The sequence below is a fragment of the Neofelis nebulosa genome, chromosome 7, assembly GCF_028018385.1.
Source record: "Neofelis nebulosa isolate mNeoNeb1 chromosome 7, mNeoNeb1.pri, whole genome shotgun sequence".
NCBI classification, from domain to species: Eukaryota; Metazoa; Chordata; class Mammalia; order Carnivora; family Felidae; genus Neofelis; species Neofelis nebulosa.
The window spans coordinates 55,039,978-55,067,957 of NC_080788.1; the positions used below are offsets into that span (position 1 = coordinate 55,039,978).

At 34.5% G+C, this 27,980-nt stretch overlaps 1 protein-coding gene across 9 annotated transcripts in view; it reads left to right on the plus strand.

Annotated features, from left to right (window-relative positions):
- FAM227B (family with sequence similarity 227 member B) overlaps positions 1–27,980 on the plus strand; it is a 199,858-nt gene that overhangs the window by 19,925 nt on the left and 151,953 nt on the right. For 8 of the 9 annotated variants that reach the window (XR_009264159.1, XM_058737791.1, XM_058737790.1 and 5 more), the window contains 5 exons: positions 2,489–2,524; positions 3,214–3,318; positions 7,241–7,339; positions 13,785–13,886; positions 18,183–18,309. Coding sequence is in view for 8 of the 9 variants with exons in the window: in XM_058737791.1 (XP_058593774.1) it covers positions 2,489–2,524; positions 3,214–3,318; positions 7,241–7,339; positions 13,785–13,886; positions 18,183–18,309 (469 nt within the window). In the remaining variant the exon portion in view is untranslated. The remainder of the gene's footprint in view (positions 1–2,488; positions 2,525–3,213; positions 3,319–7,240; positions 7,340–13,784; positions 13,887–18,182; positions 18,310–27,980) is intronic. The other variant, XM_058737789.1, reaches the window with a different exon arrangement.

A 27,980-nucleotide genomic window follows, 5' to 3' on the forward strand; every position in this document is an offset into this window, starting at 1 on the left:
TTTTTAGTTTTTGAGGAACCTCCATACTGTTTTCCAGAGTGGCTGCACCAGTTTGCATTCCCACCAACAGTGCAAAAGTGTTCCCCTTTCACCACATCCTTGCCAACATCTGTTGTTCATGAGTAGTTTGTTTTAGAGGAGATGTGGTATATATATATATACAATGAAATACTACTTGGCGATGAAAAAGAATGAAATCTTGCCATTTGCAACAACGTGGATGGAACTAGAGAGTATTATACCAAGTGAAATAAGTCAGAGAAAAACAGATAACATATGATTTCACTCATATGTGGAATTTAAGAAAGTTAACAAATGAACATAGAGGAAAGTAAGGAAAAATAAGATTAAAACAGAGCGGGAGGTAAACCATAAGAAATTCTTAAATATAGAGAAAAAACTGAGGGTTCCTCGAGGGGAGGTGGTTAGAGGGATGGTTTTAAATGGGTAATGGGCATTAAAGAGGGAACCTTTTGGGATGAGCACTGGGTGTTATGTGTAAGAGATGAATCACTGAGTCTACTTGTGAAGCCAAGACTATACTGTTAGTGAATTTGAATTTAAATTAAAAAAAAAAAAAACAAATTACCAAATAGTATGTACAGTTGATACGATTCCTTTAAATTTTAAAAACACACAAGATATTCTTCATGTATAGGTACACACATAGGTAAAAATCTGTTAATGGAATGGAAGGAATGCAAACCCAACAAAATAATAGTGACTATCTGAAGGAAGGGAAACACTGAATAGAACTATAGAGATCATGGTAAAAAGGGAATCTGAACTTTATACTTTATTATATAAATTTCACATTTTATTTTAAAAATTAGTGTTAAGCAGGGGTGCCTGGGTAACTCACCTGGTTAAGCATCTGACTTTAGCTCAGGTCATGATCTCACAGTTCATGAGTTTGAGCCCTACATCGGGCTCTGTGCTGACAGCTCAGAGCCTGGAGGCTGCTTCAGATTCTCTGTCTCCCTCTCTCTCTGCCTCTCCCCTGCTCACGCTCTGTCTCTCTCTCTCTCTCAAAAATAAACATTAAAAAGAAAAGTCTTAGGCAAATACTAAAATGTCAACAGTAATCCATTCTAGGTTGTGGGAACATGAAAACACTGGTAATTTCTTTTTTTTTTTTAATTTTTAAAGGAATTTCAAAAATTCTGACTTTTGAATTTTATCAGATAACTTCTGAGGATCTATTGCAATGACCTTTAGATGAATTATACTAACAAAAGTTTAAATTATTTTTATTGCTAAATGTGTTTTATTGGATTTTTTTATCTGGATTTTAACATGTGTTATTTATATTTTTGTGATATCTTTTCTAGGTTGTATAATCAAACACTAGTTCTGTATTACTGTTACTGTGCTCTTTGAAAACTTCTAGTATATCTTTGCTTCCCACAGAATAAAGCCAGGACTTTGAGATTAACATTAACATCTTTCTAAATCTGACCCCATCCTCACTGACTAATTATATCTGTAGCTCTCAAGCACACAGCTGTCTGTTTTTATCATAATTGATTTTATTTTCCCTAAATAATCTTTTTTTGCTCCTTTGCATACTTTTTTAAATGTCAATAATGTCATCTTCCTTCAGTTAGTAATCTGCTCTCATTCTTTCAAATTTGTTTCCTTTGTCATTTCCTTTATGACATACGTATTGTATAATGTGTGTGTTTATGTGTGTGATTTTCCTGTAAGTTTAGTTATTCCTGGAGGAAGTAGGGATGTGGAAATAATCAAAAACTAATGTATACAGGCTACTTATTCTCTGTGTAAAGTAGAATGGGGGACATAGAGATACACCACCTAAACTGCCTGTCAAGGATCTGTTGCCCTAGCTGCTAAGAGTGCTTTAGGGGACACCCTTTAGCTGTCAGCCCCTTTCGGGGTTTGCTTCACCCACAGAGAACTTCCTCTTCTAAAGACATACTCTTCCAGGAACCACCTAAATCCAGTGACTGATCAAGTTGGAGGTGGAAAGGCCTAGCTATTTCAACCCAGTGCAGGATAACTGTGATGGGCCCTTTCAGCTCTAAAGCCCTTTTTAGAGTGCTTTGAGGTTGTTAGGCATATATTACAGCTGACTTCTCTAACTTCCCAATTATGCCTCTCTCTTTGCCTTCCATAGATATTGATCCCAAAGGCACTCCCAGTAGATATTCTGCACACTAAATTTCACCTCAGAGTCTATTTCCCAGTGAACCAAAACGGCAATAAGTAGTTTTATATTTCTGTTATAGCCCTTTATCCCTCTGTGTTTTGTTTGTATACATATCTGATTCCCTTATTGAACTATGGCTAGCTTGAGGGCAAGAACCATCTTTGTATTCCTAGTATCTAGCACAGCAACAGCATTCTAGACTTCGGTAGGAGATATACACACACGCGTGCACACACACACCCACACAAGTTATCTGAACAAATTTACAAAATATAAAAATTTAAGATTTTTAAAGATTTTGTTTTAAATGTTTTCCAGCTTTCAGATGAAATGGAGACGAAGAAGACTGTAGAGGTATTTAAAATTTCTGTTCTATGAGATTATGTATCAAAAGTATTATGTAGAGGGGCGCCTGGGTGGCTCAGTCAGTTAAGCATCTGACTCTTGGTTTCAGCTCAGGTCAGAATCTCAAAGTTCGTGGGTTCAAGCCCCTCATCAGGCTTTGAACTGACAGCTGTGGAGTCTGCCTGAGATTCTGTCTCCCTGTCTTTTTCTGCCCTTCCCCCACTCTCTGTTTCTCTCTCTCTCTCTCTCTCTCAAAATAAATAAACATTTTTTAAAAAGTATTATGTGGAAATGAAAAATGTTTATAATAACATAGATGTAGCTATAAATATAGATGGAGCTCTGAGGGAAGAGGTGGGTACAGGTATAGAAGCTTTCTCCTGCCTTTCTTTATCGTTAGTTTAGCTAAAATTCTTGATCATTTGGGTTATGTCAAAGTTGGTTCTGAAATATGATTTTGTTTTGCTTTTGTAATTTGGCATATGAATATGCCAGGGCTCTTAATTTCATGGAATCAGAAAATATGAAGATTTTTTTAAGGTGAGATAAATATTTTTCACTTATTTTAATAGGAGAAAGTGAAATAATTATGTTAATGAATTACAGTTAAATATTTATCTGTCTTCTGTAGTCCTGTGAGACTACTATACTGAAAAGGGTGAAGTAATTAGTGTTCTGTGATACTTCCCTCTTTCTAGGGTTGCAGCTTCTCAGGATTCAAAACAAATGAGCTTACTCAACTACCCAGACATTTGGATGCTGAACAAATTTATCTTTTTATTTTAAAAACCCAGAAGTTTGATGTACGTAAACATTGTTATTGTATGATACATTTTGAGAATATGATTTAATGAATCAGACCTTTATTTAAAGCTATGACAAATTAGGTATTAAACATAAGCATGATTGAATTTTGAAGGCATTAAGTCTGGCAAGAAAAGACCAGTAATATTTAATACCCTGATCACTAGAAAAAAATGTATTGGACTCTGTGTTACTGCCTCAGGAGTCTGAGGTTGCTACTGTGCATTGCCTTGGCATGTGACTGTAACAAGTGTTTTCCCCTCCCTCTCCTGCTTTATCAGCTCAAGATATTTTAGTCTGCTTATTTTGACCCCAAAATAACTTATGGGAGCCCTTCCCCACAATCCCATCTTTTGTGCCTCCAAGTGTCTGGGGAATTTTTGAGTAGTATCTCCACAGGGTGGCCAGTTGAAAAACCGTAAGCATAGGAAGGTAACTAGATCATTGCCCATTGGTTGCCAAAGGTGGGCTGAGAGTTCTGTGGTTACTAATACTGATTTCCCACTTAAATATTAGGTGGTCACCTAACAAGGTTTCTATTTCCTGAAGGCTTAAACAACGCTCCCTTATCCCCAAGCAGATTCCTTTCAGATAGTTCTCTGAGATGAAGTTGGCTCCTGGTAGGCCCTCTTCCCCATCTTTCACCTCCAGCTTTCCTGTGCCTCTTTGTTTCTCAACCCAAAATCCCTGTTTGTTTCCTCTCCTACAATAGTCCATCAGAAGGAACATAATCAGCCATTAAGCCCCTCCTAATGGTTGCAGTGTTACAAGAAGTAGAGTCTGATTGACCTGGTTTGGATCTTCTGCTTACCCTCAGGCAACTACAGAGCACCTCTATTAACAACTATATCTAGATTCAGTAATGACACTCTCTCTTATTTTCCATGCTAATACAAATGTTTTTCAATTCTCTTTTACATTTTGTGGGATTTTGGTGACAGTGAAGGCTTAGTGTGACCTCTTTATACAATCACCTGATCCCATTTTTAGAGAAATACTATAGGTGCTAATTATAGATATGCCTGGATCATAAGCATATTTATTTCTTTTCTCTGACAATATTTACCACACTTTCCTCAGGAAAAATATTTTATTGTTATAAAAAAAATTGTGATTCAAATCAGTTTATGAATGTTGTTCTAGATAATCTATAATATTTTTTCTAACTCTAAAATTCCATGTTCTAAGATGGTACTACTATATTTTAAATATGGATCCATGGGGCACCCGGGTGGCTCAGTCGGTTGAGCGTCCGACTTCGGCTCAGGTCACGATCTCGCAGTCCGTGAGTTCGAGCCCCGCATCGGGCTCTGTGCTGACTGCTCAGAGCCTGGAGCCTGTTTCAGATTCTGTGTCTCCCTCTTTCTCTGCCCCTCCCCCGTTCATGCTCTGTCTCTCTCTCTGTCTCAAAAATAAATAAACGTTAAAAAAATTAAAAAAAAATATGGATCCAGTACATCTAACACAAATCAGAAGATAATCACATAAACAAGACATAAAAGTGCAGCTATGATGAATTTTTAATATGGTTAATTTGGAGGATGCTTGCATTTTTGAAAGAAATAGTAAAGTGAAGAGTGGAAGTAGATATGGGTAGAGGGTGGATAGAGTATGACAAGCATCTGGGTATATCTTGGCATAGATACCCAGTGTTTTATTTGGTAATATCCCTAGCTGATTTCAAAAAAGAATTTAAATTGGTTTACTATAGCATGTACAATGCAATAGCATTAAAATAAATTATGAGGTTATAGTAAAGAGAATAAGTGTAAGAAAATAAAAATAATCAGAGAAGATTATTTCATAGAAATGCTTATGATAACAGACCAAGGGATTGAACTTAAGGATCTGAAACTTGCAAAGAGGAGGTTATAGGGCTTCTGTTACAGGAATGGAAGTATGGGAATCCATGGAATTAACGAATTCACCTAACCCCATCCAAACATGTTCCTTTACATACAGTCATTAATTTAGTTCCTTGATGAGAGAAAGTGTACATTATTCCCTCTACCTCCCAGAACAGAACCATGGTTACAGGTGATGCTTACTAAACACTTTTTTGAATTAAAGTGAGTGAAAAATGACCTATATTCTGAATAAGAGTAGAAAGCTGAGCCACAGGCATAATGATATACATGAATAGAAATTCAAAAGAAAATTAGAAGTCATTTTGTCTAACCTAGACTCAATGTTAGGAAAAAAATAAAGTTCCAAGTTAGATAATCTAGGTTTTAAGATATGTTTACATTTACTTAAATCAAAAAAAAAAAAAAGTATCACAGAGTGGTGAGAGGAGAAGAGAGAACCTTTTAACTTTTTCAGCTGTGCTTGGGGTTTTGGGGCAATTTCCAATTTTTGATTGTTTTGACTAAATATTGATATACTTTAAAGAATTTGAAATTTTACTGAAAAAGGAAGTTAGTGATACTAGACATAGCCAAAACAGAATAGAAGCAATCATGCACTTACTATACACTGAAAAGAATCTTTGCTTGAAATTTGCAAATAATTTAAACAAAACTATTCAGCTTTTCCCTGTATTTCAATTTTCTACTTTTTCTCTTTATGTACTTTACATATTTCCTTATAATTAAGAAGTACTAAATCTAAGCTGTTAAGCACTAAGTGCTAAATTGAAGCTGTTACCAATGGACTCCGTACTATAATTAGTGTCCTATGAAAGAGAAGTGCCCCCACAGAATCATGACAAGGAATCTTTTTTGGCATAAAAGTCAGCATGATATCCTTTTGTAGACTTGTACTTGAGGAACAGTAATTCATACCTATAGATTTCATTAAAGTAAGTCTTGAACTGTAATGAATCTGGCATTTTAAAACTTTTAGTAAGTCAATATGATAAAATCATCTATTGAATGTGCCTATTTAAAGCAAGATTTCTGGTCAACATAAATAGATTTAACTTTATGTGACAATTTTTATCAATTGCCTAAGGAGTACACTCTTAGTTAGGGTCTAGACTTACAATGGGGCTTGTTGGGATAAAATTCCAATATTGTTGGTATCTGTCTTTAGTATAAAAAGGAAATTGTAGCATGTATTGTGGAATTTTTGCTGTTCTTAGTCTAGCCTACAATGTCATTTCAATAACTACTATGCAAATCTGATTGTTGAGCATATGAAATGTGGTTAGTGTGACTGAGATGAATTTTTTATTTCATTTCTTTTAATTAACTTGTATATGAATTTTAAAAGTAATAGCTGATTCAGTTATTGAAAGCTCTCAATTATGGTTGGAGCAAAATCACAACTCTGTATTTTATGAAGTGTAAATACTGACCTAGTATTTATGATAAAAATGAATTGTTCAAATTGAGATGTGCTATAAATATAAAATATATACAGTATTTCAAACACCTGCTCCCACAAAAGAATGTAAGATATTTCATTAAGAATTTTTTACAACAGGAGCACCTGGGTGGCTCAGTTTTTAAGCGTCCGACTTCCGCTCAGGTCATGATCTCACAGTTCATGAGTTTGAGCCCTGTATCAGGCTCTGTGCTGACAGCTTAGAGCCTGGAACCTGCTTCTGATTCTTTCTCTGCCCCTCACACACTCAACACACACACACACACACACACACACACACACACTCTCTCTCTCTCTCTCTCTCTCTCTCTCAAAAATAAACATTAAAAAAAGATTTTTTTACAATTATATGTTGAAATGATTATATTTTAAATATATTTTATTAAATAAAATATGTCATCAAAATTAATTTCACTTTTTACTTTTTTAAATTGGCTACTAGAAAATTTAATATTATCTACATGGCTCAACTAAATTTCTGTTGAACAGTGCTAGTCTATAACCATTGAATACATACTCTATATACAGCCTATTTACATTAACATGTTTTATAATGTATTTTAATTTGATCTCCATGTGTCTTTTGTTCCACAGGAAAAAGTTTTTAAAATCTGGAAGACCCATTTTCTCTCAGAAGCTTCTATTGCTCTTTTACATGATTCATTTTGGTGGTGGTTTCTGCATAAATTTAAGGTATGATGTTATTTTTTAAACTTCTTTTTTTTAAGTTGATTTGTAGTACAGTGAATTTTTTAGTAGAGATAGCAGTGGTACAAAAAAGTGTTTTTTGGATCGTTTCACAGAAATTGGGTTTTTAGTATTCTTCACATGTTAGAAATCCTGTTTAAAATCTAGAGTTCTTTCTGGAGCACCTGGATGATTCAGTTGGTTAAGCATCTGACTTCGGCTCAGGTCATGATCTCATGGTTTTTGAGTTTGAGGTCTGCATCCGGCTCTACACTGGCAGCAAAGAGCCTGCATGGGATTCTCTCTCTCCCTCTCTCTCTCTGTCCCTCCCCTGCTTGCCCGTGTGTGTGTGTGTGTGTGTGTGTGTGTGTTCTCTCTCAATAAATAAATAAACTTTAAAAAAATATCTAGAGTTCTTTCAGAGGAGTTAAAACTTTAATATGGATTTCAAAGATCCTGAATCTTCATTAATCAGAAAAAAATTGGTGAAATCAGTGTAGTGAATAATATAGTTTTAGCTTAACTCAGTGCTATAATGTGCTGACAAACAGGTAAACAGAAAACCCACTGTAAATCATTGCAGGAATTTTCATCTGGAAAATACTCCATACCTCTGATGGATACAGGGTCTTTATTTGATTCAGAAAAGTAAAAAATTCTGATTGGGTTTAAGAAGAGAAAGACATCTGGATATCTGGGAAAGATATCTGGGGAACAGTAAGAGAATGGAAATAAGAAGCACATGAGTCTTACAGTTAGAGAATATGGGAGCCTGGGAAAAGTGGTGAATACCAATGACTGTTGTATGTCCTCTGGATCTGGGAGAGTAGCAGAATGAGGAACCCTGGGATCACAGCCCAAGCACTAAGAAGATGTGCCATTACATCAAAGAAGTTTACAAATAGACTCCACTCTCTGCCTTTCCCCAGCTCAAATTACTTGCACAAAGCTGCTTATGGATTGTCACAGGAATTTTGTACCATGAAGCAATGGGTATTAACCAGTTTTACATACAAACCATTCAGTTAGTGCTATATGTTAGAATAATTAGTGTAATTCTAGATTAAGTTTGTCTGTCCTGTATTTCTGATATTGTTATGAGCTCTGGATATAGCATTATCTAGGGAAATTCGTGAAATCAGGAGAATTTCATCACCTTAAATTTCTTTCTCTAGATCTGGATGCTGACTTTATGTTTTTCCTTGAAACAGAGAAACATTACATTCTGGCTTTAATCTGTTAAGATTATATATAACAAGTTTTTGAAGGAAACATAATCTAAGAGTGTTTCTAGTAACTGTTTTGTCAGGCGATAATAGTATTTTATTGCTTTGAACAAACACAGATTTGACACCAAAATATTAATGACCCACTGCATTTATATTGTTTTTGGAATAATAAGGAATTAGATTTGTTTTTATCTTTAACCAAGCTATTCTGTAGAAACTAGTGGATTTCTGAAATTAAAATGTAATAATTTAGTAATAACTTTAAAACATTATAACTTAATAAGATTTCTAGTGTCATTATATTTGACTTGTTTTGAGAAGGAATATGTAAGTTAGTTGGATCAGTCTTCTGCTAGTGTTCTAGGGAACTGACAGGGGCAGTTTAGGGATCCAGATCAAATTGAAGCAAACTTTCCATGATTTAATGAGAACAATTCCTCTTTCATCTGTTTTGTTCATTGCATTTTATCTATGACTTTATTTCTAAGAGGGTTTATTATAATATATATACATATTATGTTGAAGCTAGTGAACTATATAAAGTGGGAATAGAGCTATTTCTTGAATATTTGTTTTGTTAGGTAAGCTCCTCTTTTAAGCTTTACTATTGTTTTAGATGGATGCAAAACACATAAATTCTATCTATATTTGAATACACTTTATGAAGAATAAATAGTACTGATTTTATACCTAGAATATGGTAAAACCACAAACCACTTGTTCAATTACCAATAGTTTATATGACAAAATACATAATCATATTCTAGAATGTAGCATGCTTCAGCATGGTAGCTTTAAAACATATTTCAGTAATTGTTATAGATTAATATAAAGGCATATTTCCTTTATTGCCTATGTTTAGTGATAACTTGATCTAGTAGAATTTTAAATCTGGTTTTCCCAAATAATTATTGTGAAACTTTGGGCTAGTCAAAAAACCTGTCTGCACTTCACTGATCTCATCTCTAAAAAACAAAACAGGTAGAAAATTACATATACCCTGCTTTTTTCCCCTAAAGTTGTTGTATTAAAAGTGACATGAAGGGGCGCCAGGGTGGCTCAGTCGGTTGAGCGTCCGACTTCGGCCCGGGTCACGATCTCACCGTCTGTGAGTTCGAGCCCCGCGTGGGGCTCTGGGCTGATGGCTCAGAGCCTGGAGCCTGCTTCCGGTTCTGTGTCTCCCCTTCTCTCTGCCCCTCCCCCATTCATGCTCTGTCTCTCTCTGTCTCAAAAATAAATAAACGTTAAAAAAGAATAATAATAAAAAATAAAAAAAAAATAAAAGTGACATGAATAAGAAGACACCTAGTAAACTTTGAAATACTATATAAATATAATATGGGATTCAACACAATAGAATTAAGAGATCTGACTTTCAAAAACAAGTTTATCCACTTAGTAAATAATGTGTCCTAGAATAGTTATTTACCTCTCTAAATCTTTCATAAAATAAAAAAATCACATACTTTGTATGTTTGTTGGGTTAAATGAGAAAGTACATGTAAACTTGTTTACATGGAGCTACGTATATAGTGTTTAATGGATGTATCTATCATTATTATTATTATTATATTAATTGAGAGAACACAGTATTCCAAAAATTGGGGGCCAATGTATAGGCTAAGTAACAAAAGTTTCCCTGATGATGTTTGACTAGAAGAACTTCAGTAATGATATTTCAATATACTTAATATTTTTAAAAATTGCCCTTGGGACTTGGGCTCCTCCAAAGATTCAGAAATCTGTAAAGCACAGTATTCCCACCCATATAACAACAAAGGAAACCCATATAACCTATAACATTACAACTTTTTAAAATTTATCATGTAGAGTAAATTTCAAAGCAAAGAATGTTAGCAGGGAAAAAGAGAGTAATTGTATGATGGTAAATTGGTTGTGTCATTATTATTACTAATAGGAAAAGTCATAAATAGATGTTCTAACACCTCATTCTCAATAATTGGTAAAATATACAAAAAAATAAGTAATTATATAGAAGACTTGAGCAACACTGTCAACCAGATTGATCAATCTAATTGACATTTACTAAATATTTCTCCTGACACAACATAATATAAATTTTTCTCAAGTACACATTAGACATTTACCAACGACTTTCTGAGCTAGGAAAACATCCTAACAAATTTAAAATAATAAAGTCATACAGAGTATGTTTTCTGACCAAAATGGAATTTATAAATGAATAACATAAAGCTGACACCAAAGCCAAAGATATTATAAGAAACAAAATAATCTATAGACCAAAATTCTCTTTGATGAATATTGATGCAAAAATCCTCAACAAAACACTAGCAAACTCAGTTCAGCATATTAAAGGATTATACACTCTGACCAATGGGATTTATTCCCAGAATGCAAGTATGATTTTTTTTAAATGTTTATTTATTTTGAGAGAGGGTGCATGCAAACAAGGGGAGGGGCAGAGAGAGAGAGAGAATCCCAAGCAGGCTCCATGCTATCAGCACAGAGCCCAATGTGGGGCTTAAACCCATGAACCATGAGATCATGACCTGACCCAAAAATCAAGAGTCAGATGCTCAACTGACTGAACAACCCAGGTATGCCAGTAAATGATTTTTTAATGTATTGTTGAATTTAGCCTACTAGTATTTTATTGAGGATTTTTGCATCTGTGTTCATCAGAGATATTGGCCTATAGTTCTCTTTTTTAATGGTGTCTTTATCTGGTTTTCGTATTGGGATAATGCTGGCTTCATAGAATGAATTTGGAAGTTTTCCTTCCTTTTCTATTTTTTAGAATAGTTTGAGGAGAATAGGTATTAACTCTTCTTTAAATGTTTGGTAGAATTTGCCTGTGAAGCCATCTGGTCCTGGACTTTTATTTGTTGGGAGGTTCTGTTTTTTGTTTTTTGTTGTTTTTTTTAATCCAATGTCTTTGCTGGTTATCCATCTATTCAAATTTTGTATTTCTTCATTTTTAAGTTTTGGTAGTTTACATGTTTCTAAGAATTTATCCATGTCTTTTATGTTGTCCAATTTGTTGGCATATAGTTTTTCATAATATTCACTGATAATTGTTTGTATGTCTGTAGTGTTTGGTTGATATTTCCCCTCTCTCTTTTATGATTTTACTTATTTTAGTCCTTTTTCTTTCCTTTTTGATAAGTCTGGCTAGAAGGTTATCAATTATTGATTTTTTTCAAAGAATCAGCTCCTGGTGTCATTGATCTGTTCTGTTGTTTTTTTAGTTTCTGTATCATTTATTTCTGCTCTGATCTTTATTATTTCCTTCCTTCTGCTGGTTTCAGATTTCTAGTTCCTGTAGGTGTAAGGTTTGGTTGTTTGAGGTTTTTCTTGCTTCCTGATATAGGCCTGTATTGCTATAAACTTCCATCTTAGAGCCGCGTTTTCTGCATCCCAAAGGTTTTGGACCACTGTATTTTCATTTTCATTTGCTTCAATGTACTTTTTAATTTATTCTCGTATTTCCTGGTTGACCCATTCATTGTTTAGTAGCATGTTATTTAAACCCCATGTATCTATGGACTTTTTAGATTTTTGTCTTGTCGTTGACTTCTAGCTTCATAGTGTTGTGGTCAGAAAAGATGTATAGTATGACTTCAGTCTTGAATTTGTTTCGGCCAGTTTTGTGGGCTAATTTGTGACCTAACATGGAGAATGTTCCATGTGCATTTGAAAAGAATGTGAATTCTGCTGTTTTAGGATGGGACAATCTGAATATATCTGTTAAGTCCATCTGTTTCAGAGTGTCATTCAAAGCTATTTGTTCCTGATTATTTTCTGTTTAGAGATCTGTTGATTTAAGTGGGGTGTTAAAGTTTTCTCTACTACTATTGTATTATTGATTAGTTCCTTTATGTTTGTTACTCACTCTTTTATGCATTTGGGTGCTCTTATGTTGAGTACATAAAGATATACAATTGTTATATTGTTGGATTGTCCCCTTTATTATGATTCAGTATCCTTCTTTGTCTCTTGTTATAACCTTTGTTTTAAAGTCTGTTTGTCCCATACTTAATTATGGATACTCTTTCTTTTGACATCTGTTTGCATGATGTTTCTCTGTCCCTTCACTTTCAATCTGAAGGTGTTTTTAGGTCTAAAATGAGTCTGTTGTAAGCACCATAAACTACTTGCATAAACTACCATTTTTATGTTGCCTGTCTACACAGACTGCTGTCTCTTTAAGGGTGGTGACCCAGCTATCACTTGTCCTCCTGGCTCACCCAGTGCTGAGTCAGCTGACTTTTAAAGCTCCGGGCTCCAAGTACCACTGATTTTATAAATTCCCTGAATTCAGCCCCTCTAGTTTCTAGTCAAATGCTATGGAGATTAGTCTTCCCTATGTGAGCTCCCTGGTGTAAAGGCCCATTTCTTTGCCCTCTCCAGACATGCAGCTCCCTCCCTCCTACAGGCAGCCTCCCTCCACCTTTCTGACTTTCCTAACCTTTTAGATGCAGATTCTTCTCTAAATTTAGTTGTGGCGTTTGTTCTGCCAGTCTTTGGATTGCTCTCTGGTCTATTGACTTGGATGCTGATGATATCTAGTTGTAAGTGTGGATGGGGTGAGCTCAGGGCCCCCTTGCTCCGTCATCTTCCCAAGCTAATCCTATCAGGACTTAACTATAATATTGAAATTATTTTGTGTATACATTTCTTCCTTCTTACAACATAGTGTGTCTTTAGTTTAGCATCATGTCACAATTGTACTACTTCTGGCTGTGGCTGTCTCATCCTAGTAACTGCTTTAATTTTATGCTGAGTTACTGATAAAAATAGAGTTAAAGTGGTTATAGAACAAGAGAATTTAAAATTCATTGATTGCCTCTGCATGCCAGCTTTAATGTAGGAACCTTTATTAACCTGTCAAATGTTTCTGTGCTCTCTGTGTTCCAGGCACTGTGCTGAGGCCTTGAAAAACAAAGTCAAACAAAACATGATCCTTGTCTTTATTTTACTATGCTACTTTAAGATATGTATTGTCAGATACATTTGGTAGATGAGGAAACTAGGACTAATTAGCCCAGGGTAAGGCAGCTAATGAATAACAGAGCCAGTATTCAAATTCAGGTCTGCATGATACCAAACCCATGCTTATTCCACTATAGCAACTGATCTGCCTTTTAAGAATAAATAAAATTATTGATATTATGCATACAAATCCAATTTTTAATTGTAGTATTAATACTTTTAATTCCATACATTTTTTATTTTTTAAGCCTGACAGAGAAAATCAAGATTCCTTGTTTGATAGAATTTCAGAAAGTTATGCGGTGCTTTTCATGAGCATCCCTGCAAGTCGAAAGGATACATTCCTTCAGGTAAACATAGAAATTAACTGGTTATGCTAAGCATTTTTAGAGCAAATGAAATAAAAAAATTACTTTATTCATTTATTAGAAGTTATTGTGTTACTTTGAAAGGAAATTGCCTGAAGTAGAGTAAGTAATGGTCAAATACGAAAAGTTATGCTTCCCCCTCAGAATATTGTATTCCCTTGCCTAAAAGTCTTACAGAATCTCCTTAGTGTGGTACAGGTATTTTGTTTGCATATTGATAATGTGAAAACTGTTGACTTACCCTATATATATTTTTGATTTTTTTCTGTGTATCTATAAAATTAATCATTTTTCTTTTCCCTTATAATATATCTTTTGATCTGTTTAAGAGGACTTGAGAAGTTTATGTTATGTGTAAGGGCTAAGCACCCATTAAAGTAAACAAAAATGGACATAGTTATGAAGTTTTTGTTTTACTTTTCTGTCGTTATAATAACTATTGAAAAGGATTGATTAAAAGGCTTTGTGTTCTTTATGTTCTTTTAATGTGAAATGAAAATGTGTAGGAATTTCATTAGATATTTTTAAATTTATTTTTTTAAATTTTTAAATGTTTATTTTTGAGAGAAAGACAGAGACAGAGCGTGAGCTGGGGACCGGCAGAGAGAGAGGGAGACACAGAATCCAAAACAGGCTCCGGGCTCCAAGCTGTCAGCACAGAGCCTGATGCTGGGCTCGAACTCACGAACTGTGAGATCATAACCCGGAGCCAACGTCAGACTCTTAACTGACTGAGCCATCCAGGCACGCCTGATATTTTTAAATTTAAACATCTAGCATTTCAAAGCAGAAGCCACATTCAAATACTTTTGTGTTGACATCTGTAAATCAGAAATACATTCATATTTTGAGTTGATAACTGTTTTTCTGGGTAAAGCAAACTTAAAAACAGTAAAATGTCTTTCACAATGGAAGTATAAACAAACTTAAACTGCCAAATATTTATGTTCAATCTTGACCTATCTTACTTATTCACAGTCATATACACGTAGTGTCATAAAAGGAAACCAGTAGTGCACTGGGAATAGGGAGACTTGGCTTCATGTCCAGAATCTGCTACTAATTACCTGGATGATCTTGGCAAAACATTTAGTCTCTCACTTCCACAGCTGAAAGAGGTTGATTAGAACCGTGATTCATAAATTGTTGTTTTGTGGAACAATGGTGTTCTGAAAGATGGACTAGGATTTTTCTCTCCTAATACTAAAATATTTTGTTCTTATTTGCATGTAAACGTTAGTTAATGGTTAGGATTCTTGGTAAATTGCCTAGAAATGACAAAAACAGCTCTTTCTCCTATCCATAATTTTCCACTTAGTCTATCTTTTGTGGTGAGTGAGCCTAGCCTATGTAACATGGTTTGATGAAATCAAGCCTGCTTTAACACCATGCTTTTGAGAAAAGGATAACGGGCCTATTTAATATGGACAAAGATAGTAGTGGCACCATTGCATATCCCCCATTCTCCAATGTCTAGACCTACAATTTTGGTCCAAATGTTCTCCCCTGGGGTTGATATGCCTTCTGATAGATCCTATATTTATAACCTTTCTCAAATCATGACTTGATTTTTTTCTGGGTCCCTATTTTCAGTAGCTTTTTCCAAGGAGAAATTAGAACTTGTTTATTCAAAATTCAAAGCCTCATTTGAGAACAAACAAGATGTACATCTTGGTGATTTGACCCCTTGACCTGGATTTGATCTTCTTTTAATGCTCCCTTTCTGTTTCTGTGCTTGAGGCCACCTCCCTATACATCTATACCCTCCAGAGCTGTTTAAGTAGAAGTAAAGCCTCAGCTCTTATTGACCAATTTCCATTATTTTTAACTCACTCAGATAAGTTAGGGTTTTGTTACTGCTTGCTCATCTGATTTATTTTACCTAACAGAGGGAAATTTATTAATATTTAAGAATCAAAAAGTCATCTTCATATTCCACTATTCAGTACAAATTAGCTTAATCTAAACATATTTAATGTGGCTTTTACTTCTCTTTCTTCCAGGGTTATACAATGATAGACCTTCAGAAATTTTCCCAACACAATTTGACATTTGATCCTTAATCTCATGAAGATGAGATATTCACATAAAACTTCTAGTTCACCTTGTTCAATCTTTTAATTTTAATAGTCAGTATTACTTCTTATACCAAAATATAACATGTGATTATTTCTGGTAGTAAAAAAAATGTTCATGATTCACTCAATAAAATTAAATACACCAATATATTAAAGCATTCCCCCCAACCACCAAACAAAAATCATGGAATTCTTCGAAGAATATCATCATTTACCAGAAAGTTTCAGCACTCCTGGATTAGGTAACTGTGTTAGTTGCCTGTTGTTACTCTAACAAATTATCAAAAATTTAGTGACTTTTCAAACAACAGAAATTCTTTGTCTGAGACTTATAGAGTCCAGAAGTCCAAACTGAATCTCATAGGGCTAAAATTGAGGTATCAACAGGGCCAATTTCTTTCAGAGGCCCCAGAGGAGAATCCATTCCTTGTCTCTTCTAGCTTCTGCTGGCTGCCAGCAGTCTTTGGCTTCTGGTCACATCACTCTAACTTCTGTTTCTGCCATCATGTTGCCTTCTTCTCTTTTATAGTAAAATTTTCCAGAGCCTCCCTCTTATAAGGACACTTGTGATTACACTTAAGGCACACTGGATAATCCAGTATAATCTCCCCACTTAAGATCTTTAGCTTCATGAAATCTGCAAATCCCTTTTGTTGAATAAATTAACATTCCCATGTTCCAGAGATTAAGACAGTGACCTCCAAGGGACACTTAGATTCCAAAAGTTTACATTTAATATTAAGGGCTAAATGTGATTTTAAATACTTATTTGACTGCTGAATACCAGAATAATAAATTAAAATATTTTAATTTTTTAAATATAAAACTATAGTAACTTTTATGTTTAGTCACTTCCTAAGAGAAATTTAGTAGTTTAGGGGTTTTAAGTCTAATAGAATAATACAGTACCATATATTTGTTGATATCTGATCATAGTTTTACTGTGTAAACAATATATAGTTATTACAACGTATTAACTCACCTAAACAGATTTCAGTTATTTAAAAAAAGTTTGTTATTCTAGACACACACACACACACACACACACACACAAAATGGTAATTATGTGACATGATGTAGGTATTAACTAATATTATGGTGGTGATCATATTGCAGTTTATAAGCGTATCAAATCAACATGCTGTATACCTTAAACTTACACTGTGTTATATATAAATCATATTTTAATTAAAAAATACATAAATAGGGGCACCTGGGTGGTAAGATTGCGTGCTTGCTCAGAGAAGCAGTAAACACTTTGTTCATCCTATTAACATCTATGTTCTAAAACCACATCTTGTTAGGATTCTGTTATTGATATGGAAGTTTATGGAAGAGAGAGAAGATGACAAATTTAAAATACATGTATATGGGGGCATCTGGGTGTCTCAGTTGGTTAAGCATCTGGCTCGCTCAGGTCATAATGTCGCAGTTCTTGGGTTCAAGCCCTCCATCGGGTTCTATGCGGACAGCTCAGAGCCTGGAGCCTGCTTTGGATTCTATGTCTCCCTCTCTCTCTCTTCCCCTCCCCAACTCCAGCTCTGTCTCTCTCAAAAATAAGTAAACATTAAAAAAATAAAATAAAATAAAATTTAAAATATGTAAATATACATTTTATTATAATGATCTACACATGTCACTTTCTAAAAGAGGATAGCAATACCAAGGTTAAATGAAATAATATCAAACTTTATCTTAAAATATGATAATTAAACCTTATCTTGTTAACTTCATCCTTTATCCAAATTAAATTTTCTAAAATGCTAACAAATAGCCAAATTGACTTTATTTTCAACTCTTCTTTGCTCATGTCCCTCAGTTAGAGGTACAAAGAAGTGGGGAGTGGCCAAAAGCAAGCTATAAGAAAAAAGGGACATAGGGTGCCTGGGTGGCTCAGTCAGTTAAGAGTCTGCCTTTTTATTTCAGCTCAGGTCATGATCTCATGGTTCATGGGTTCAAGCCCTGTGTCACGCTCTGTGTTGACAGTGTGTAGCCTGCTTGGAATTCTCTCTTTCTGCCCTTACCCCCGGGTACACACTCTCTCTCTCAAAATAAATAAATTTTTTTAATTAAAAGAATTAAATTTAAAAAAAAAGATAAAAGGGACATACATATTTCACAAAATTAATAATCATTTCTTTGGTAGCTGAGATAGGCTATATAAAATATGAAATTATTCTAGTATGACTCTTTTTGATAGGTGTATCCTGATTGTTTGGCACAAGCTATCTATGCAACATTCCAGGAAGCATTTCCAGAATCCAGTAATATTTTTAATGATGAATTTAAAGAAGATCTGGGGAATAATATTTTTCTTTGGCTGTCAGGTATGAGTATATCATTTACACATCGATCATTATTTTGATACCTAAAACTTTTAGATTACAGTATCTTGTCAAAAATTAGTAGTTCTTTGCCTTACAAAACATGTCATATTAATGCCTATATTTTAAAAAAGAATGATTATTTTCTCTGAAAGTTTTGCTATATCAAAACCTGTTATTAACGTTAGAAGCCAAATCATTTTATTGACAATGGGATTGTTATAGAAAATTGAATTTCCATATTTTCCATAGAAATAAAGCTATATATATTTTATATTTAGAAAGTAAATATTTTAAGCTGCTTTGGAACATTGTAGACATTTTTATGGCAAATAGTATTGGGTAAATTCTAGAGCTAACTTAGTTCCTTGCGGAAATATAATCAATGATTAATCAAGAAAAAGGTTTCTTTTTTAAATCATGGTATATGTGTAAGTGGGAGTGATAGGACTGAAAGGCTGAAGGAAAGTAAAATTCTATCCTAGAGCATTTTGCTAGAGATTTAGGCAACTGAGTGTAAAACTAAGGTATAATTTCATGTTCCGGGAGTGACCTCCTCAATATTTTTTTTTATTTTTTTATTTTTATTTTTTTTTAATATATGAAATTTATTGTCAAATTGGTTTCCATACAACACCCAGTGCTCATCCCAAAAGGTGCCCTCCTCAATACCCATCACCCACCCTCCCCTCTCTCCCACCCCCCATCAACCCTCAGTTTGTTCTCAGTTTTTAACAGTCTCTTATGCTTTGGTTCTCTCCCACTCTAACCTCTTTTTTTTTTTTTTTTTTTTTTTTTTATAATACTGCTTCACTTTTATGGACTACCAGAAGCTATTGACTATTTTTAAATTGTTCTTATAAATCTTTTGATACAAATTTTGACAGATTTTTTTAAAACTTTTTTTGCACCAATTCTTAGTAACCAAACCATTTCTGAAAGAAAATGTTATTGGGGTGCCTGGGTGGCTCAGTCAGTTAAGTGTCTGACTTTGGCTCAGGTTATGATCTCATGTTTCATGAGTTCAAGCCCCATGTCTGTCTTTAGACTTAGGTCATGATCTTGCTGGTCAGATTTCAAGCCCCATGTTGGGCTCTGTGTTGACAGCTCGGAACCTGGAGCCTGTTTCAGATTCCATATCTCCCTGTCTCTCTCAAAAATAAATAAAACGTTAAAAAAAGAAAATATTATATATTTTAAGGAGGGCACCCTTGAGAGATAAAGACTAGAAAGCAGCACTTAGAAACCACCCTCCCCTTCAATCAACACACATAGACCAGAGCCTCCCAATTATAGAGATAAATACAATGAATTCTAATATAAGAAATTAAAAGGGAATGGACACAGCATTCATACCAACATTCTATAAGAAAAAAATGTGATGAAGAACAGAACAACTTTCCTGCTAACCTATTCTACTATATTGTGTCCCCCCAAAATTCATACATTGAAGTCATAACCCCCAGTACACCTCAGAACGTGGTTGTATTTCAGTATAGGACCTTTAAAGCGGTAATTAGGTTGAATGAAATAATTTCAGTGAGCTCTAATCCAACAAGACTGGTGTCCTTTGAGTAGGGAGACATCAGGGATGTGGATTCACAGAGAAAAGGCCATGTGAGGACACAACAAGAAGTTAGCCATCTGTAAGCCAAGGGAAGAGACCTCATGAGAAATCAGACCTGCTTGCACCCTGATCGTGGACATCCAGCCTCCAGAGCTGTGATACATTTCTGTTGTTTAAGTCCTCTGGTCTTTAGCATTTTTGTTATGGCAGCACTAGCAAACTAATACAGATTTTTAAAATTAACTAGAAAAAAGTTGACAAAAACAGATGAAAATTTTTACCCAGCAATTAAAAACTGGAACAGATGAAATCAAAGGCATCAAAATTGGCGAAGATGAAGTCAGGCTGTCACTTTTTACAGATGACATGATACTCTACATGCAAAACTTCACAGACTCCACCAAAAAGTCTGCTAGAACTGATACATGAATTCAGCAAAGTCGCAGGATACAAAATCAATGTACAGAAATCAGTTGCATTCTTATACACTAATAATGAAGCAACAAAAAGACAAATAAAGAAACTGATCCCATTCACAATTGCACCAAGAAGCATAAAACACCTAGGAATAAACCTAACCAAAGATGTAAAAGATCTGTATGCTGAAAACTATAGAAAGCTCATGAAGGAAATTGAAGAAGACACAAAGAAATGGAAAAACATTCCGTGCTCATGGATTGGAAGAATAAATATTGTTAAAATGTCAATACTACCCAAAGCAATCTACACATTCAATGCAATCCCAATCAAAATCGCACCAGCATTCTTCTCGAAGCTAGAACAAGCAATCCTAAAATTTGTATGGAACCACAAAAGACTCTGAATAGCCAAAGTAATATTGAAGAAGAAAACCAAAGCGGGAGGCATCACAATCCCAGACGTTAGCCTCTACTACAAAGCTGTAATTATCAAGACAGTATGGTATTGGCACAAAAACAGACACAGACCAATTGAACAGAATAGAGACTCCAGAATTGGACCCACAAAAGTATGGCCAACTAATCTTTGACAAAGCAGGAAAGAATATCCAATGGAAAAAAGACAGTCTCTTTAACAAATGGTGCTGGGAGAACTGGACAGCAACATGCAGAAGGATGAAACAAGACCACTTTCTTACACCATTCACAAAAACAAACTCAAAATGGATAAAGGACCTGAATGTGAGACAGGAAACCATCAAAACCCTAGAGAAGAAAGCAGGAAAAAACCTCTCTGACTTCAACCGCAGCAATTTCTTACTAGACACATCTCCAAAGGCAAGGGAATTAAAAGCAAAAATGAACTTTTGTGACCTCATGAAGATAAAAAGCTTCTGCACTGCAAAGGAAACAATCAACAAAACTAAAAGGCAACCGACAGAATGGGAAAAGACATTTGCCAATGACATATTGGACAAAGGGCTAGTATCCAAAATCTATAAAGAGCTCACCAAACTCCACACCTGAAAAACAAATAATCCAGTGAAGAAATGGGCAGAAGACATGAATAGACACTTTTCTAAAGAAGACATCTGGATGGCCAACAGGCACATGAAAAGATGCTCAACGTTGCTCCTCATCTGGGAAATACAAATCAAAACCACACTGAGATACTACCTCGCACTGTTAAGAGTGACTAAAATGAGCAATTCAGGAGTCTATAGATGCTGGAGAGGATGTGGAGATATGGGAACCCTCTTGCACTGTTGGTGGGAGTGCAAACTGGTGCAGCTGCTCTGGAAAACAGTGTGGAGGTTCCTTGAAAAATTGAAAATAGATCTACCCTATGACCCAGCAGTAGCACTGCTAGGAATTTACCCAAGGGTTACAGGAGTGCTGATGCATAGGGGCACTTGTGCCCCAATGTTTATAGCAGCACTTTCAACAATAGCCAAATTATGGAAAAAGCCTAAATGTCTATCAACTGACAAATGGATAAAGAAGATGTGGTTTATATATACAATGGAATACTACTTGGCAATGAGAAAGAATTAAATCTGGTCATTTGTAGCAACGTGCATGGAACTAGAGAGTGTTATGCTAAGTGAAATAAGTCAGGCAAAGAAAGACAGATACGATATGTTTTCACTCATATGTGGATCCTGAGAAACTTAACAGAAGACCAGGGTGGAGGGGAAGGGGGAAAATAAGTTACAGAGAGGGAAGGAGGCAAACCACAAGAGATTCTTAAACACTGAGAACAAACTGAGGGTTGGTGGGGGTGGGAAAGAGGGGAAAGTGGGTGATGGGCATTGAGGAGGGCACCTGTTGGGATGAGCACAGGGTGTTGTATGGGAACCAATTTGACAATAAATTATATATATATATATATATATATATATATATATATATATATATATAATATGTATATAGATATAATATGTATATATCTAATATATATATAAAAGAAAAAAGAAATATTCTAAACAAAAATAATTAAAAAATTAAAAATGGAACACAGCAGATAAAAGTTATAATCCTAACATTCTAACAAAAATTTCTAAGAAATAATGAAAAAATCATAGTTGGGAGAATACAAATTGGAAACGTAAGTCCATGGAACACACATATGTATACATGGAATTACCATGTTAATCAAAATACAGAATATGGGTGCCTGGGTGGCTCAGTTGGTTATGATTCTTGATTTCAGCTCAGATCATGATCTCACGGGTTTGTGAGCTTGAGTTCCACATTGGGTTCTGTGCTGACAGCAGGGAGCCTGCTTGATATTCTCTCCCTCCCTCTCTCTTTCCCCTCCCCCACTAGCATGCATGCTCTCTCTCTCTCTCAAAATAAATAAATAAACTTAAAAAAATATATAGAACATATCCAGCATGTTGCAATTTTGCAAATTGCAGTTGCAATTTTGATTTTTTTTTCACCCAAGAGTCTTTTAAGATAGTGCCTTTTAATGGCAAAGTCTTTTGTGTTTATACTTAGTTCTTAATGTTTACTTTTTTGCTTTAAGTAAAATACTACAGCTTATATCATACTTAGAGTTTGGAATTTATTGAGCTGTTCTTGTTACATAATAATACATAGCAAAATATAATAAATGGTACCTACTGGCTTAATAACAAATATATGTTCTCTATTTGCTGGAAATGAAATTCTATATGTTCATGTGTGGTTGCCTTGACTAGTATACATGTGTGTTTCTATAGGATTTTATTTGTATTTACAATAGTTTTAATAGGTGTTATATCTTTACTCAATTAAAAATCCCTTTTCTCCTATAAAAATATGAGTTCACAAAAGAAAAAACTTATTTTTGTCTAACATAAATCTTCACCTCATATAGTTTAGATACATCTTTTACTCTTAAGTTTACAGTGCATAATTTTTAGGTATTTTAGCTACCAGTAATCTAACACTGAATCAATTTTATAGACATATAAAATTAGATTTGTTCTAGTCTTTAATGATAGTTCTCTTATAGAGGCAAACATATTGATTTGACTTCCACCCAGTATTACCTAAAAAAATTAATATTATGGAAAGAATCCTTTTACTCTTGCCATGACCATGCAAGATTCTGTAGATAAAGTTTTAGGATCATTGTTATCTTAACTTTCTTGAATCATCCAAGTCATGAACAAGGCATATCTCCCTATTTGTTTAGGAGTTTGTTAATTTACCTCAGTATATTTTCTGTTTTCAGCATGTAGATCTTATATGTATTATTTTTCCTAGGCATTTGGTGTTTACTGAGTGTTATTAAAAATACTTTAAATTTCACCTTCCAATTGTTGCTAATGTATTATAATTTGCTTTTTAATTTGTATTCACTAATCAGCAAAATTCAAACAGCTTATCTGTACATACTTTAGGGTTTTCTACATACAAAATCTTATCCTCTGCAAAAAAAAAAATTATATTTCTTCCAATGATTTTATTTCATTTTTTTGTATTATGCTGAATACAACTTTATAAATTCCAAAGGTACTTCACACCTGTCAGAATGACTAAAATCAACAACAGGTGTTGGCAAGAATGTGGAGAAAGTGGAACCCTTTTGCACCGTTGGTGAGAATGAAAACTGGTGCAGCCACTGTGGAAAACAGAATGGACATTCTTCAAAAAGTTACAAATAGAACTATCCTATAATCCAGCAACTGCCCAACTAGGTATTTGCCCAAAGAATACAAAAATACTGATTCAAAAGGATATGTGCACATACAATAGCCAAATTATGAAATAGCCCAAGTATCCATTGACTGATGAATGGATAAGGAAGAAGTAGAAGAATGCAAATGGGTAGAGCTACTCTGGAAAACAATATGGAGGTTCCTCAAAAAATTAAAAATATAACTACCCTATGACCCAGCAATTGCACTACTAGGAATTTATTCAAAGGATACAGGAGTGCTGATTCATAGGGGCACATGTACCCCAATGTTTACAGCAATGCTATCAACAATAGCCAAACTATGGAAAGAGCCCAAATGTCCCATCAACTGATGAATGGATAAAGATGAGGTTTATGTATACAATGGAAAACTACTCGGCAATGAGAAAGAATTAAATCTTGCCATTTGCAACAACGTGGATGGAACTGGAGGGTATTATACTAAGTGAAATAAGTTAGAGAAAGATATGTTTTCACTCATATGTGGAATTTGAGAAACTTGACAGAAGACCATGGGGGAAGGGAAAGGGGAAAAAATAGTTTCAAACAGAGAGGAAGGGAGACAAACCATAATAGACTCTTAAATACAGAGAAAAAACTGAGGGTTAATGGGTAGGGGGCAGGGGAAGGTGGGGAAAATGGGTGATGGGCATTGAGGAGGGCACTTGTTGGGATGAGCACTGGGTGTTGTATGTAAGTGATGAGTCATGAGAATATACTCCCAAAGCCAAGAGCACACTGTATACACTGTATGTTAGCTAACTTGACAACATATTTAAAAAAAAATAAGGAAAAAGTGGTAAATACATACAATGGAATACTACTCAGCCATAAAAAAGAAAGAAATCTTGCCATTTCCAGCAATATGGATAGAGCTAGAGAGTATAATGCTAAGTAAAAGAAGTCAGTCAGAGACAGATACCATATTATTTCACTCATATGTGGAACTTAGGAAACAAAACAAATGAGAAAAGGGAAAAAAAGAGAGAGGGAGAGGGGCAAACCAAAAAACAGACTCTTAACTATGAGAACTAACTGATAGTTACCAGGAGGGAGGTGGATGGAGGGATGGCTGAAATAGGTAATGGGAATTAAGGAGTGCACTTGTTGTGGTGAACACTGGGTAACGTATGGACGTGTTAAATCTCTCTATTGTACACCTGAAATTAATATTATGCTATATGTTAACTAACTGGAATTAAAATAAAAACTTAAAAGAAAATCAAACCTACATTTTCTTAACATAAAAGGCTGACATGCTGGTGGGAATTTAAGTTAGTACAACTATCTTGTATAGCTGCCAATATCCACTAAAACTGAACACATACAGACCTTTAACCTGGCATATCTATTATTCCCAGGTACATTCCTTACAGAAATTTTCATGTTTCTACACACCCGAAGTACAAAATGTTTATAACAGCACTGTTTATATGATAATCAAAACAAACTGTTCAAATTCCCACCAATAATATAAAGTTTAAATAAATTATGGAATATTCATATAATGAATACTACCAGCAATGAGAATGAACAAACTACAATTATATGCAACAGTGTAAACAAATCATACAAACATGTTTGAGAGGGAAAGAAGCCAGACACAAAAGAGTAGATCCTGTATGAGTCTACTGAGATAAAATTCAACATTTGGCAAAACTAATCTATACTGTTAAGAGTTAATATAATAGTTGTCCTTGGAAATGAAAGACTAGAAAAGAGAGCTCCTGGAGTACTGAATATTCGGTTTCTGGCTGTTGATGACATGAGTACCATGTAGTAAATTCTGAAAATTCATTGAGCTGATTTGTTCTTTTTTTGAATGTTTATATACATTGGTAAAAAGTTATATTGAAAACAAATAGTAGTAGTTGCACAAGAGTCTCTATGATTTATTTAATCATGAATATGTTTTTACAGATTTGTCTCACATTGCTTTTTCTCACATTGAATATCCATCAGGAGTCCATTCAACTTTTACTAAGTTTTTAATCTCTCATTTGTGACTATTTTCCATTGCCTAGAGCACTTGTTGAAAGAATTTTATAAGACATGTTTTTCTTATTTCTTTGTTGAAGAAAGGTTTACACCATAGATCTAAAATGCCAAATTCAGTATTCTCCTCCTTAATGTATCAAAAATTCCTGAAGTAATCACTTTTTTGGTAATAAAGTAATTACTTCTATTAGGTAATAACTTTATTTACCTATCTTTACCTTATGTAATCAATTCCATTACTTACATTATAAGTTGGCTTTCATTTTGGTTGGCTTTCACTTTCACAAACAAAATTTTTATTACCAGAGTTCCTTATACACAATAAGAAAACAGAGCACCAGGAACTGTATTAGTTTCCTATTGCTGCTGTAACAAAATTACCACTTAGCAATTTAAAACAACACACTGTATTATCTTACAGTTCTGGAAGTCAGAAATCCAAAATGAGTCTCACAAGGCTAAAATCAAGATGTTGGCAGAGCTGTGTTTCTTCTACAGGTTTTGTGGAATAATTTTCTTTGCAACTTTTAGAAGCTGTGTACATTCTTTGCCTTGAGTCCCTCTTCCATCTTAAAAGCAAGCAATGCCTACTCAGTTTAAGATAGTGCTAAAAGAAAACAAACAGACAAACAAAAAACTACCCAGCAAAGGTGTCCATCAAAAGTGAGGGTGAGATAAAGATTTTCTCTAACAAACAAAAGCTAATGGAGTTCATCAGAACTGCCTTACAAGAAACACTGAAGGGGGTTCTTCAAGCTGAAATGAAAGGACACTAATTGATAACAAAAAAAATCATGTAAAAATATACAACCCATGGGCAAAGGTAATCATACAGTTAGATTCAGAATATTCTAATACTGTAATATGGTGATGTGTTAACCACTTAATTCTAGTATAAAAGTTAAAAGACGAAGATATTGGGGTGCCTGGGTGGCACAGTTGGCTAAGTGTCCAACTCTTGATTTTGGCTCAGGTCATGATCTCACAGTTTTTGAGTTCAAGTTCTACATTAGGCTCTGTGCTGACAGTGTGGAGCCTGCTTGGGATTCTCTGTCTGTCTCTCACTCTCTCTGCCCCTCTCCCACTTGCTCTCTATCTCTCTCTGTCAAAATAAATAAATAAACATTTAAAAAAAGACAAAAATATTAAAAATAGTTATAGCTACAATAATTTCTTCATGGATACACAGTATAAAAGGATGTAAACAGTCACACCAGAAAACATAAAAGAGGGGTAGTAAAAGAGTAGTTTTTGAATGTGATTGAAGTGAAATTATTAGCATAAAATAGACTGTTATATGTTTTATGTAAGCCTCACAGTAAAAACAAAACAACACCCACAGCAAATTCACAAAAGATAAAGAGAAGGCAATCAAAGTAAGACATTATGGAAAATCATCAATTCACAAAGGAGGGCAGCAAGAGAGGAAGAAAGGAACAAAGGAGCCACAAACTACCATAAAACAATTAATAAGATGTCATCAGTAAGTCCTTACCTATCTATAATTACTATAGCTATAAATGGATTGGATTCGCCAATCAACACACATAGAGTAGATGGGTGGATACAAAGCAACAACCAACATTATGCTGCCTACAAGAGACTCACTTCAGCTTTAAGGACACACATTGACTCAAAGTGAAGGAATGGAAAAGATATTTCATGCAAGTGGAAATAAATGAGAGCAGGGATAGCTATAATTATATCACACAAAATATACTGTAAGTCAAAATGATAACAAGAGACAAAGAAGGTCATTATGTAATAAAGGGGCAATTCAAGATATAACATCAGAACATCTAAATATATTAGGCAGATATTAACACAGCTGAAGTGAGGAGACAATGATTCAAAATAGTAGGGGACTTCAATATGCCACTTTCAACAATGGATAAATCACTCAGACAGAAAATGAAGGGCACTTTGAACTTGAACCATATTTAGACCAAATGGACCTAACAGACATTTATCACCAGCAGAATCACCATGCAGCATCACC